Source organism: Taudactylus pleione, unplaced genomic scaffold, assembly GCF_031769625.1.
Source record: "Taudactylus pleione unplaced genomic scaffold, aTauple2 ptg000046l, whole genome shotgun sequence".
Lineage (NCBI taxonomy): Eukaryota > Metazoa > Chordata > Amphibia > Anura > Myobatrachidae > Taudactylus > Taudactylus pleione.
Window position 1 is genome coordinate 10,883,448 of NW_028284448.1, and position 12,501 is coordinate 10,895,948.

The 12,501-nt window shown below is 49.0% G+C and overlaps 1 protein-coding gene across 1 annotated transcript in view; it reads left to right on the top strand.

Moving 5' to 3' along the window:
• Positions 1-12,501, top strand: part of CDC40 (cell division cycle 40) — an 85,095-nt gene that overhangs the window by 47,422 nt on the left and 25,172 nt on the right. The window contains exon 4 of the mRNA XM_088460413.1: positions 399-482. Coding sequence (XP_088316539.1) covers positions 399-482 — 84 coding nt within the window. The remainder of the gene's footprint in view (positions 1-398; positions 483-12,501) is intronic.

Genomic DNA, 12,501 nt, shown 5'->3' on the forward strand with positions numbered 1-12,501 from the left:
CTCTGCTCGCATACACGGGAGGGTGCAAGCAAAAAATATGCAATAAAACCGTGGTAAGGGCACCCTAACTAGGGCTTGAGACGGGTTTAGCCGTTTTACACGGCTAAACCAGGTCTAATAGGGAGTGAAAGCAGCATTTAATTGATGGGCACCCAGAACAACAGAATTAGAAGACTGGGCTCCCATTAATTATCACGCCTAAAAAAAACTATTGAATCGCCCACAGTAAGTTTATCTTTTAGCAAGAAAGTTTAGGAATATATTATTACAGGTGACTATGCCTAGTATGTAAAATATGCCAGACATGAGATTGTTGCTAGGCATAGAAACAGGGTCACATAACCTACATGTTTGTTGAAAAAGTAAAACATTTGAAACTCTGTCATTTCCTTGTCTAGGCTATGCGCTAGATCCATCCTTGGATGTACAGGAAACTGCCACAAAATATATTGGCTCAGTGGATGATGCTGAAAAGAACCAAGGTACGATGCTGTGCTGAGCATAGTGATATTTTGTCTTGTGATCTTTTTTTTTTTTTTTTCAGAGCTCCAGTTCTCAGATATCTTTTTTTCAGTGTGACTTTAAAACACTGTAACAAATAAAAAGAAAAAAAATCTGAAAACTGTTGCTTGCAGGGTGAGAACATCAGTCCTTCAGTTGGCCTACACCAGTGAATAATTAATGTAACCTATTACCACATTCAGATTAACCAGCACCATCACAAGTGAAGAGATAATTAGATGTGTTTTGAATGTGTAGGACAGTTGTGAAATGAAGACTAAAGAGCATCCCAAAAACTTAGAGCTAAACTAGTAATTATATATAAATTAGGAAAAGGGAACCAAGCAATCTTCAGGAGCTCTGCAAAATGTTGACCTGTATAGGAGGGTGTCACAAAATGAGATACTTTCTACTTCAGGATCCATAGAAGGTCCACAGGGTGACCTGGGGGTATAGGTGATTCAGAGTTATCCGGGCACCTTACGCAGTAAATTCTTCTCCCAGGATGCAACGGGTCTCCCTCTATACCCCACCGCCGGGCCGGAGGCTCCTCCGTTTTCATTGGGTGCCCGTCCAGAGTCGGTCACTGAACACGCAGTGGGGCTGTTGCTAAACAGCCCCTGAAGTCATCACCCCGATACGCCGGCACTGATCCGGGGATCTCAACGGGCCTCTGGGGTCTTGGCTAGCAGAGACCCCGGAGGATCCCTAGACTGCGGCCGGTTACTAAGGGGCAGCAGGTAAGCAACACGCGCCGTAGTGGTGCGTGCCAAATCGCAGTCTTTTTTTCCTCCAGGGCTGGGGACTCCCTGGGGTTGACAGCATTTGGAACCAGGCACTGAGTCCTGCGCTTCCACAAAGTCACCTGGGTCAGTGTGCTGGAGTTGACGGGAACGCTCCAGCGTCCTAGGGGTTAAACGCTGGCCAGGGGAGGCAGCCTTCCCTTAACAGCCGGCTTCTCCTCGCTGTACAGCGCGCCTTTCCATTGTGGTCTGGCTAAACTGTGACAGCTTTCTCCTTCCGGCTCCACCCGCCCATGAGTTATTTTCCTGGCTGTGTGTCGCAGATCTCGGCGGGCATTGCGGAGTAAAGGTCCCGCTACATACCTCTCCTCCTGTTGGTGGTCAGTGTATGTAGCACTTTGTCCTACTAGGTGCTAAGTCTCTGTAGTTGACCCTAATTGCCAATAGTGCAGGTATTGTTATTTTTCTGCATTTGTCTGTGACTGTATGCTAGCGCTGTCTGTCTGAGTTTCTCTTTCTAAAGCTGTCAGCCATTTTTTTGCTATCCCTGTAGCTATTCTGCTATTCTGAGCCATAGCACTGGTGTTGTGCAGGCTGTGACCTTATTATACAGTCACATCTATTGAGTGGTATCTTCACTATGAATGGCAGTGAGAGTTATGTGCCTAATTTGGCTCCTGATAAACTGCTTTGTAAGAAATGTTAGGGGCAGGGGACATGGCCTCTGAGAAGTTGTGCATTGTTATACCCCTCCAGGTCCCTCTGCGACTTCTGCCGCTCAGCAGGAGCTGCCATGGGAGTGCTTTGCAAAAGCACCGACAACCATTGTGGAGCGTTTGTCAGGCCCTTCTGTGTTTCCACAGTTCGGTCTTCAACAGCAGCACATTTTGTCAGCGCAGAACTTACTGCAACCATCTGTACCCACACAGGTGTTGCCTTCCCAGTGGGTTAATACAGTTCCCGCTGTGTTACAAGGTGCAACTGAGGTACGGCATAATGACACACCCATCAGTAGACCAACTAAAAGGGTCCTGCTATCATCGCAATCTACTGTGTGTGAGGACGTTGATGTAACATCTGATGATAGACTGCTCCCCGATGAGTCTGACTCTGAGCCCCCTCTTAAGAGGCGGGGGTTAAATCAAAGATATATATTCCCAGGTTTGATACAGGCTGTGAAGGCAGCCCTGATCATTGAGGAGGATGAGCGTCCTCTGCCTAAGTCTACGCATGCATATTTCATGGAAGAAAAGGTGACTGAGGCTATATATCTGTTGTCTGACCAACTGGTGAATCACTTGGAGGTGGTATGGAAAACGCCGGGGAAGTGTTATCAGCCGCATAAACGTCTAGTCTCGGCTTATCCTTTTGCTGAGAATTATTTTACCAAGTGGGAGACTCCACCGGTAGTGGATTCCCATGCCACGCGCTTGGTAAAAAACGCAACGCTACCTATGCCTTCCATGTGGTCCCTGAATGATCCTACAGATAGGAAGGTAGAGGGCTGCATGCAGACCAGCTATTGCCATTTGCTGGGTTGCTCGGACCATGGAATGTTGGGCTAACAGCCAGAATACATCCTTAGCCCTAAATGCTTCCAGAGAACAGCTGAATCTTGTTGGAAACCTCAGAGATTCTGCTACCTACATAAATGAGGCAGCATTGGATATTGGCTTTCTAAAAGCCAGAATTTCTTCGGCGGCCGTTGCGGCTTGCCGCTCTCTGTGGCTCCGTTCTTGGAGGGCTGACGCGGAATCCAAGAAGGGGTTGGAGTGTTTGCCTTATAACGGTAAAGTCTTGTTTGGTCCTGATTTGGACAAGATTGTGAATACCTTAGCATCAGCTAAGTCGGCTTGTCTGCTTTCTGCTCCAGCCTCTTCAGGGGCTCGGATTCTGGGCCTGATTCAGCTTTGGAAATAGAGTGTGATTTAGCACTTAACTGATCATCTTGGTGAAACCATGTTGCACTGCAAGTGGGGCAGATTTAAATGTGCAGAGAGATTTAGATTTGGTAGGGAGGTGTCCAAACTGACATCTAAAGTGCAGTGTAATAATAAAGCTGTGCAGTATTTGTGGGCTACATACAAAATCAGCCTGTATTTACACCCCTTGCATTGCAACATGGTTTGTCCAGGTTCACAGTTAAGTGCTAATTCTCACTCTATTCCCAAAGCTGAATCAGGCCCTCTGTCCTTTCGGAGCCATCGGGCCCCAGGTAAGGCTAGAACTCTGTCATTTCCTAGGCCATCCACAACCAAGAAATTTGCCAGGCCTAAGAAGCAGCCTTGGAGTACCAGATGTCCAGCTGCCAAACCTGATGACAAGCACTCTGCTTGATGGGACGGGTCTCCTCCTGGGAGACCCCAGGGTGTTAGGCTGACTTCTTTAGTTCGCCCAGTATTGGTGTCAGACTACCACGGATTCCTGGGTGAGGGAAGTGGTCTTTCTGGGGTACGTCCCCTCATTCCACAGATGGCCTCCCCATCAATTCTTTTGCACAGGACTTCCGAAAAATTCGGATAAGGCTTTGGTTATTCAAGAGGTGGTACAATCCATGCTTCAGGCAGGGGTCATTTTACTGGTCCCGTTGTCCCAAAGGGGAACGGGTTTTTATTCCAGCCTTTTTCTAGTCCAGACCGTTCTTACCCTCCTACTCTTAATCTTGGGTCCCTGAACAAATTCCTTGGGGTACCCAGGTTCAGAATGGAAACCCTACGCTCAGTTATACTGGCTATGGAACCTGGGGATTTTATGGTATCCCTGGATATTCAGGATACATACCTGCATATTCCGATTATTTCAGCTCACCAATGTTTTCTCAGGTTTGCTGTGTCACAACAGCATTTCCAGTTCCAGGCTCTGCCATTTGGCCTTACCACTGCACATCGGGTGTTTACAAAGGTCATGGCAGTAATGGCAGCCCATTTGCGGCTGCAGGGGATCCGCCTGTTACCTTACCTGGACGACCTCTTGCTACTAGCAGGGTCCCCAGAGGTTCTTCACCACCACCTGTAGATAACGATATTTGTGCTCCAAGTCCTTCTGACGACGGACAACAGTCTTCAGGATTGGTTCGCGGTGACGGGCCCACACTCCTTTCAGGGAAGGTGGACCGCAGATTAATGCACTACCAATCAACATATTGGAACTTCGGGCAGTTTTCAGGGCCCTACAACAAGCCAGGCTGCTGCTTCACGGAAAGCTCGTGTGCATGTGCAGTCAGACAACGCCACGACAGTGGCTTACCTAAACATCAAGGAGGAACTCAAAATCAGGCGCCAATGACAGAGGTGTTACGCATTCTGACTTGGGCGGAAGGCCATCTACCAGCCTTATCGGTGGTGTTCATTCCAGGAGTGCTGAATTGGGAAGCGGACTTTTTCAGCTGTCACGACGTGCATCCCGGGGAATAGTCTCTTCACCAAGAAGTGTTTCAGCTCCTAGTGGACAAGTGGGTCCTTCCAGGCGTGGACCTCATGGTCTCTCGACTAAATCACAAGCTGCCTCAGTACAGGTCCAGGACAAAAGACGCCAGAGCTCTCTTGGTGGACGCTCTGTCAGTCAAGTGGACCTTCCAGTTTGTGTACATGTTTCCTTCAATCGCCCTCCTTCCTCGAGTAATTCGGAAGTTCAGACAAGAGGGAGGCACGGTCCTGCTGGTGGCTCCAGCGTGGCCCCAACGTCCATGGTACTGAGAACTTCGGAGTCTCTCCATCGACACTCCGTGGCTGTTGCCTCAACGTTTGGACCTGTTGTCTCAGGGTCCTTGCCTCTATCCACATCTGGATCGTCTGTCTTTGACGGCATGGCTCTTGAGACATCCCTCTTAAAGTCCAAGGGTTTTTCCGGCTCTGTGATTAACACCATGCTCAGAACACGTAACCCTGCTTCTGCTAGAATTTACCACGGTATGGCATACCTATTTTGAATGGCGTCGTACAAAAAGTTATGACCCCCGGGTGTTTAGGATATCCAGAATTTTGGCTTTCCTGAAGGTGGGTTTGGATCTTGGTCTCTGCCTTGCTACACTGAAGGTCCATATCTTGACCCTTTCAGTATGGTTCCAGCAAAGGATTGCTCCTCTTCCTGACATCCGCACTTTTCTGCAGGGGGTCCTTTGTAGCCAGCCTCCCTTTGTCCCTCCTGTAGCTCCTTGGGATTTGGCTATTGTCCTTGAGGGCCCTACCTTTGAACCACTGGGCTCAGTGGAACTCAAATGGCTTACTGCCAAGACTGTTTTTCTTCTGGCCATTGCTTCTGCCAGAAGAGTTTCTGATTTGGGGGCTCTTGTCATTCCCAATTTCTAGTTTTTCACAGGGACAGGGCAGTGCTTCGAACTCGCCCTGGGTTCCTTCCTAAGGTGGTCTCTAGTTTCCACATTAATGAGGAAATTATTGTGCCAGCCTTTAACTCCCCAGATCTCTCAGCAGGGGCGGCCTCATTGGATGTGGTACGTGCCCTCAAGATTTATGTGGATCGTACCAGTTCTCTCTGGAAATCAGACTCCTTGTTTGTTCTTTATGGTTTCCACAAGAGGGAATGGCCAGCCAATAAACAAACTTTGGCTAGATGGCTTCGCATGGCTTTCTCTGAGTCTTACATTCATGACGACCTTCCAGTCCCGCCCTCTGTTACTGCTTATTCTACTCGGTCTGTGGGCCCTTCGTGGGCAGCTAGTCGTGGTGCCTTAGCTGTACAGCTTTGTAAGGCGGCCAAGTGGTCTTCTGTTCAGACCTTTTTGAAGTATTACTCTTTTGATACCTTTGCCACTTAGGATGCTTCCTTCGGGCGGCGGATTCTCCTTTCTGCACAGGAGCGTCCCCCCCCTTGAGGGTACTGCTTTGGGAATTCCCAATGTAACCCTGTGGACCTTCTATGGATCCTGAAGTAGCAAAGTGGAGATATGGTAAGAACTTACCCTTATCTCTCTTTCTACGAGGTCTATATGGTCCACAGGGCACCCGCCCTGCCGCACCTGTGCTTCAGTTGGGCTTTGCTCTGGTCACCGGTTTTACGTTTCCTTCTGTGTGAGAATGTGATTCTAGTGTGTTCCAGACTTTCTTCTCTCTTTTATCCTCCTCCGGCCTTTGGCTTGCTACATAACTGAGGAGCCTCCGGCCCGGGGGCGGGGTATAGAGGGAGACCCGTTGCATCCTGGGAGAAGAATTTACTGCGTAAGGTGCCCGGATGACTCTGCATCACCTATACCCCAAGGTAACCCTGTGGACCCTATGGACCTCGTAGAATAAGACATAACAAGGGTAAGTTCTTACCATATCTCTACTTATTTAAAATAAACCATGTGAAAGCATGTTTGGAGTGTTCCAAAAGGCATGAGTGTGGCCCAGTTGCAATGTGGGAAAAGGTCTTGTGGTCAGATGAGACCATGATAGTTTTTTTGGCTAAAGTTTAAAGGTCATATGAGTGGACTAAATCAAACACTTCCAATACCTCCAAATACACCATACCTACAGTGAAATATAGTAGTGGCAGCATTATGGTATGGGACAGCCTTTAATCAGCAGGGACTAGGTAGCCTGTTAGTATAGAAGGAAGAATGGATGGTGCAAAATAACAGGTTTTACAAAATAGAGGCTTGGATGAAAGTTTCATTCAGCAGGACAATAATCCTAAAAACAGGCTATGCTAACATTGGAGTGGCACAAGAAAGAAAAGGTTAGTGTCCTGTAATGGCCCACCCACTATCTTGATCTCAATCCAATTAAGAACATGATCCAATTTAAAGATTGGGGTGCAGAGGCATCATCTAACAAACCTGGAGTAAATATGCTTGGAAGGATGGGCCAAGGTCACTCTGGAAATAAGTAAACTCTCGAAAAATTTACAAAACTGGTACATACTTACCCCAGAAGTCTTAAATCTTTTATTGCTGAGGGGGTTTGACAGAACTAGGACAACAGTCCTGTGGTGGTACTGGCAGGTTTCAAGACTGACATGGTATCGGATAATATGATCTTTTTTCTTCTTCGGGGTCCATAGGGATCCACAAGGAGACAGTGGGGTGTAGGTGGTGGATAGGAGGACCGGACACCAACAGTTAAAACCAGAATGCTCAGGTACTTTCCCCCCCCTATACTCCGCCCACAGCCTGAGGCAATCTGTTTTGTCTTGATGTCCGGCAGGAGCTGGATCACAGTTAGGACTGCTTTTAAGCATCCAAAGCTTTATTTTGTGTATTTTATGTCTTTTTACTTTTACTGCAAATCACACTAGACAGTCCTCTGGACTTCTGTGCGGCTCCTCCATCACCCCTCCACGGCATCGCAACTCCAGCCATAGACTTGGCGCTTTAGAAGGGGCTCCGGGGGCCCTTGCTGGCGGGCTCCATGGGAGGACCCCAGACTGCAGCTTGGAATTCAGGGGACAGGTAAGGTGGGTTCCCGTTCGCGGGAATCCGCATCATTGTGCAGTCTTACAACCAGGGCTAACGTTACTAGCGCGAGAGGCCAGTGAACCGGTGGTTAATGTCAGCCTAGGGGAGGTCAGCTCTCTCTCTCCCTGCGGCCCCTCCCCCAGCTCAGAGCGCCATTCCAGTCATGCTGCCCTGAACTGCTCCTCCATCATCCCCCGCTCCCTCAGAGACCTACGGTGCCCATTTTCTTCAATAGCCGCAGGTCTCCGGGAATGCTGGGTCCAGTCTCCTCGCATACCTCTCCTAGGAGCCAGGTTATGTAGTGCTATATCCTACCAGCCACTGTGGTCTGTGTAGTTGAATTTAGTGCCCATTGCAGTTATATTTATTTTCTGCATTGTATGTGACTTATTCTAGCGCTGCTGTCTGTGTTTTTCGCACTCTACTGTCAGCTTATGCCTTTAACTTTTCTTTCTCAATAACCATGGAATACCGGTGTATACGGGGGTTCACTGTACTTCACATCTACTTGTATTTGTGAAGGCTGTCACATACTGTGTGGTTGCATGCTGCTCAGTGCCATATTGTGTGTTGTACTATCCTGCAGCTATGTCTAGCAAAGGCAAGGGTAGCAAGCAGTCTGCTGCTCCTATACTGCTCTCTTGCAGGTCCTGTTCAGCAGGCTTAACCCAGGAGGATTTAATTCAAGATGGTCTATGTGCATCTTGTTATACTACACCTGGCCAGTCAGCCCCTGCTCAGGAGCCCCCCTGGGCTTCCTTTTCACAGGTGTTGGCTACAATTGCGGACTGCCTGGCAGTCCCTGCAGTAGTTCTCCCTATGGGGTTGCCACAACGGGTACAAGCGATACCAGTGCCTCCACCTCAAGCAGAGTCTAGTTGCTACTTCTACAACCTTACAGTAGCTGTTGCAGTGTGAGAAACTCTTACCCAGTAAAACTACTAAGCGTGCTGTGCTATACTTAGTCTACACAGCTCTCTCAGATTCTGAGGTGTCATCTGGGGCAGCAGAAGACGAAGATCTCTCTCTCACTGAGTCGTCCTCGGGGGGAGGAAGAGCTTCAGTCTAAATTCAATTTACCTGCACTAGTGCAGGCTGTCAAATCAATTCTTTAAATAGAAGAGGCTGAGCCCGCTCCTAAAGCAAAGGAGCCAGTTTTTAAGAGACTGAAAGTGGTTTTAGTGGAATTTCCTCACTCTGATCAAGTTTCTGAAGCATGGAATACGCCAAGTAAAAAGTTTCAGCCCCCAAAACTCCTGGTTTCTTTTTGCCCTATTACAGCAGCTGAATGCGCTAAATGGGAAGTTCCCCCAGCAGTAGATTCCCATGTGACACGTCTAGTTATATGCTCTACTTTAGCTATCCCTACAGCATCGTCCCTAAAGGACACGATGCATAGAAATATTGAAGCTTGCCCCAAATCTGTGTGTTCTCTTACAGGAGCTATTACTTGTCCAGCAGTGGCCACTGCCTGGGTGCAAAAGCCATTGAGAGCTTGGCAGATGCTCTAGATAACTAATTTCCCTCTGATGCTTCTCGGGAACAGCTTTCCTTCATCTCACAAATCAGGGATGCAGCCTCCTATTTAGGAGAAGCGGCTTTGGATACTGGTCTTCTAGCTTCCAAGGCATCTGCTACTTCGGTAGTAGCCCCACCGTATCATTTGGCTTATTTCATGGAAGGCCATCATGGATTCTAAGAAGGCCTTGGAATCACTGCCTTACACTGGGGAGATCCTGTCTCTCACGTGTACACCCTCTCATTCCTGAGACTGCCCCCCCCAGCTGTTCTTTTACACACGCCCTCTATCAGACCAGAGCAAAACCCTGCTCCTCCAAACGGCCATTCAGGCCTTACTGCACTCGGGGATAATAATTCCAGTCCCGTCGTCACAGGGTGGGAAGGGTTATTATTCCACCCTTTTCTTGGTTCAGAAGCCCAATAGGTCTAATCAGCCTATCCTGAACCTCAAGTCTCTGAACAAGTTTACCAGGGTGCCCAGGGTTTGTATGGAAACCCTCCACTATTGTCCTAGCTATGGAACCTGAAGATTATATGGTGTGTCTGGACATTCAGGACGCTTACCTACATGTACCTATAACGCCCTCCCATCAGCAGTATCTCCGGTTTGCTGTGTCCTACAGCAACATATACAATTTCAGGCACTGCCCTTTGGGCTTTCTACAGCTCCGCTGGTCTTTATCAAGATCATGGCAGTTATGGCTGCCCACCTTTGTCGTCAAGAAATCAGACTACTTCCATACTTGGATGACCTCATGCTCTTAGATCCTTCACCGCCATCTTCAGATAACCATTGCCTTTCTACAAACACACGGCTGATTGATCAACTGGAAAAAGTCTTCCCTAACCCCTTTGCAAAGGATGGTACATCTGGGAGCCCTTCTGGATTCTCAGGCTCAGAGAATCTTCCTGACAGCAGACAAAATCTCTGCACTGCAGTACCAAGTGCGCAGGTTACTCCACAGTCGCCGAGTGTCAATTCACTAAGCAATGAAGACCTTGCGGTCTATGGTTATCCACCTTCGATATGGTGGAGTTCGCTCAGTTCCACTCCAGGCCCCTACAATACCTAATCCTCTCCATGTGGAATGGGCTGCCCCATCTAATCAGATCCCAGATGATGGTCCTCTCTCCGGAAGTTCGCCTGTCCATCTCCTGGTGGTTACAGATGTCCCACTTAAACCAAGGTTGCCACTTTTGGATCCCGGTATGGGTGCTCCTCACCACGGACGCAAGCCTCCACGGGTGGGATGCAGTGACCGGCCAGCACTCCTTCCAGGGACGCTGGACTCCCATCGAGGGGATCTTGCCAATCAACGTCCTAGAACTCCGAGCTATCTACAGAGCCCTCACTCTGGCTCAGGACATTCTTCAGGGCAGGGCAGTACAAGTACAGTCCGACAATGCCACGGCAATAGCAGAAGTGTCACGCATTCCCACATGGGCCGAGCATCCTCTCCCAGCCATCTCCGGGGTGTTCATCCCAAAGATTCTCAATTGGGAAACTGATTTCCTCAGCCGTCACGACGACGAGAGTGGTCTCTACACCCATATTCTTTCAGCTCCTGCGGGACAAATGGGGCCTACCGGACGTGGACCTCATGACACAACCACAAATTTCCGGTGTAAGGATCCAGGACAAAGGATCCCGAAGCAGCCTTCATAGACGCCTTGTCAGTGAAGTTGACCTTCCATCTGGAGTACCTCTTCCCTCCAGTCTCCCTTCTTCCTCGGGTCTTTCGGAAATTCAAGCAAGACGTGGGCAGTGTCCTGTTGGTAACTCCGGCTTGGCCCAGACGCCACTGGTACTTCGATCTTCAGAGTCTCTCCATAGATGCTCCTTTCCCACTTCCTCAATGACTGGACCTGTTGCCTCAGGGTCCCTGTCTACATCTGGACCTGGCCCGTCTGTCTTTGATGGCGTGGCTCTTGAGACATCCCTTCTAAGGTCCAAAGGGTTTTCTCACTCTATGGTTCAGACCATGCTTAGAACGAGTAAGCCGGGTGTGGCATACATACTTCCAGCGGTATGCTACCAGAATCTTTGACCCTCTGGTTTCTAGAATCCTTGCCTTTCTTCAAGCTGGATTGGATCTCTGACTCCGCCTGGCCTCTCTGAAAGTGCAAGTCCATGCTTTGTCCATCTGGTTCCAGTGCATAATTGCTCCACTATCGGATGTTCACACCTTCCTTCAGGGTGTCCTCCATATTCAACCCCCCTTTGTCCCTCCAGTGGCTCCGTGGGATTTGTCAGTGGTTCTCCAAGCACTTCAGGCCCCTCCGTTTGTACCCCTGGAATCTGTAGACGTCAACTTGCTCATTGCAAAGAGACTTTTTCTTCTGGCTATCGCGTCTGCCTGTAGGGTGTCTGATTTAGGGGCGCTCTCCTGTAGCTCCCCATTTCTGATCTTTCATCAGGACGGCTGTTCTACGAATGCGCCCTGGTTTCCTTCCCAAGGTGGTCTCTCGTTTCCACCTTAATGAAGAAATTGTAGTTCTGGCCTTCCGATCGCCAGACCTCTCGGCAGGTAAGGCCTCCTTGGATGTGGTCCGTGCTCTGAGGATCTACGTGGACCGTACTAGTTCCATCAGGAAAACGGATTCGCTCTTTGTCCTATATGGATTCCTCAAGAAGGGCTGGCCAGCTAACAAACAGACTCTGGCCAGATGGCGTTGCATGACTATCTCACAGGCTTTCACGCAGGCTGGCCTTCCTATCACTGCTCATTCTACTCGCTCTGTGGGTCCCTCGTGGGCAGCCCGCCGTAGCACATCTGCTGAGCAACTATGCAAGGCGTGGTCTTCTGTCCACACCCTTCTTAGGTTCTATGCCTTTGATACCTTTGCCTCTCAGGACGCTTCCTTTGGACACCGGATTCTCCTCTCAGCTCAGGAGCATCTCTGACCTTGAGCTGCTTTGGGTCATCCCCATTGTCTCCCTGTGGAGCCCTATGGACCCTGAAGAAGAAAAGGAGAGTTATGGTAGACTTTTGTTAACTCTTTCTTCGAAGTTCACAGGCCACCCGCCCGGACGCACCTGGCGTCTATGGGTTTCTTCTCTTGATCACTGCTTTCTTTCTCTATTGTGTGATTCTTACGTGTACCAGTCTTCCTTCTCTCCTATATTTCTCCTGCATTGGGCTTGTTGACAAAACTGATTGCCTCAGGCTGTTGGCGGGCTATAGGGGGGAAAAGCTATAACTTGGTGTCCGGTCCTCCTATCCACCACCTACACCCTATTATATCTTTGTGGACCCTATGAACTTCGAAGAAAGAGTTAACAAAGGTAAGTCCTTGGGATGTAGTCTGATTGTTATGTTAAACATGTTTTCATTGTCACAT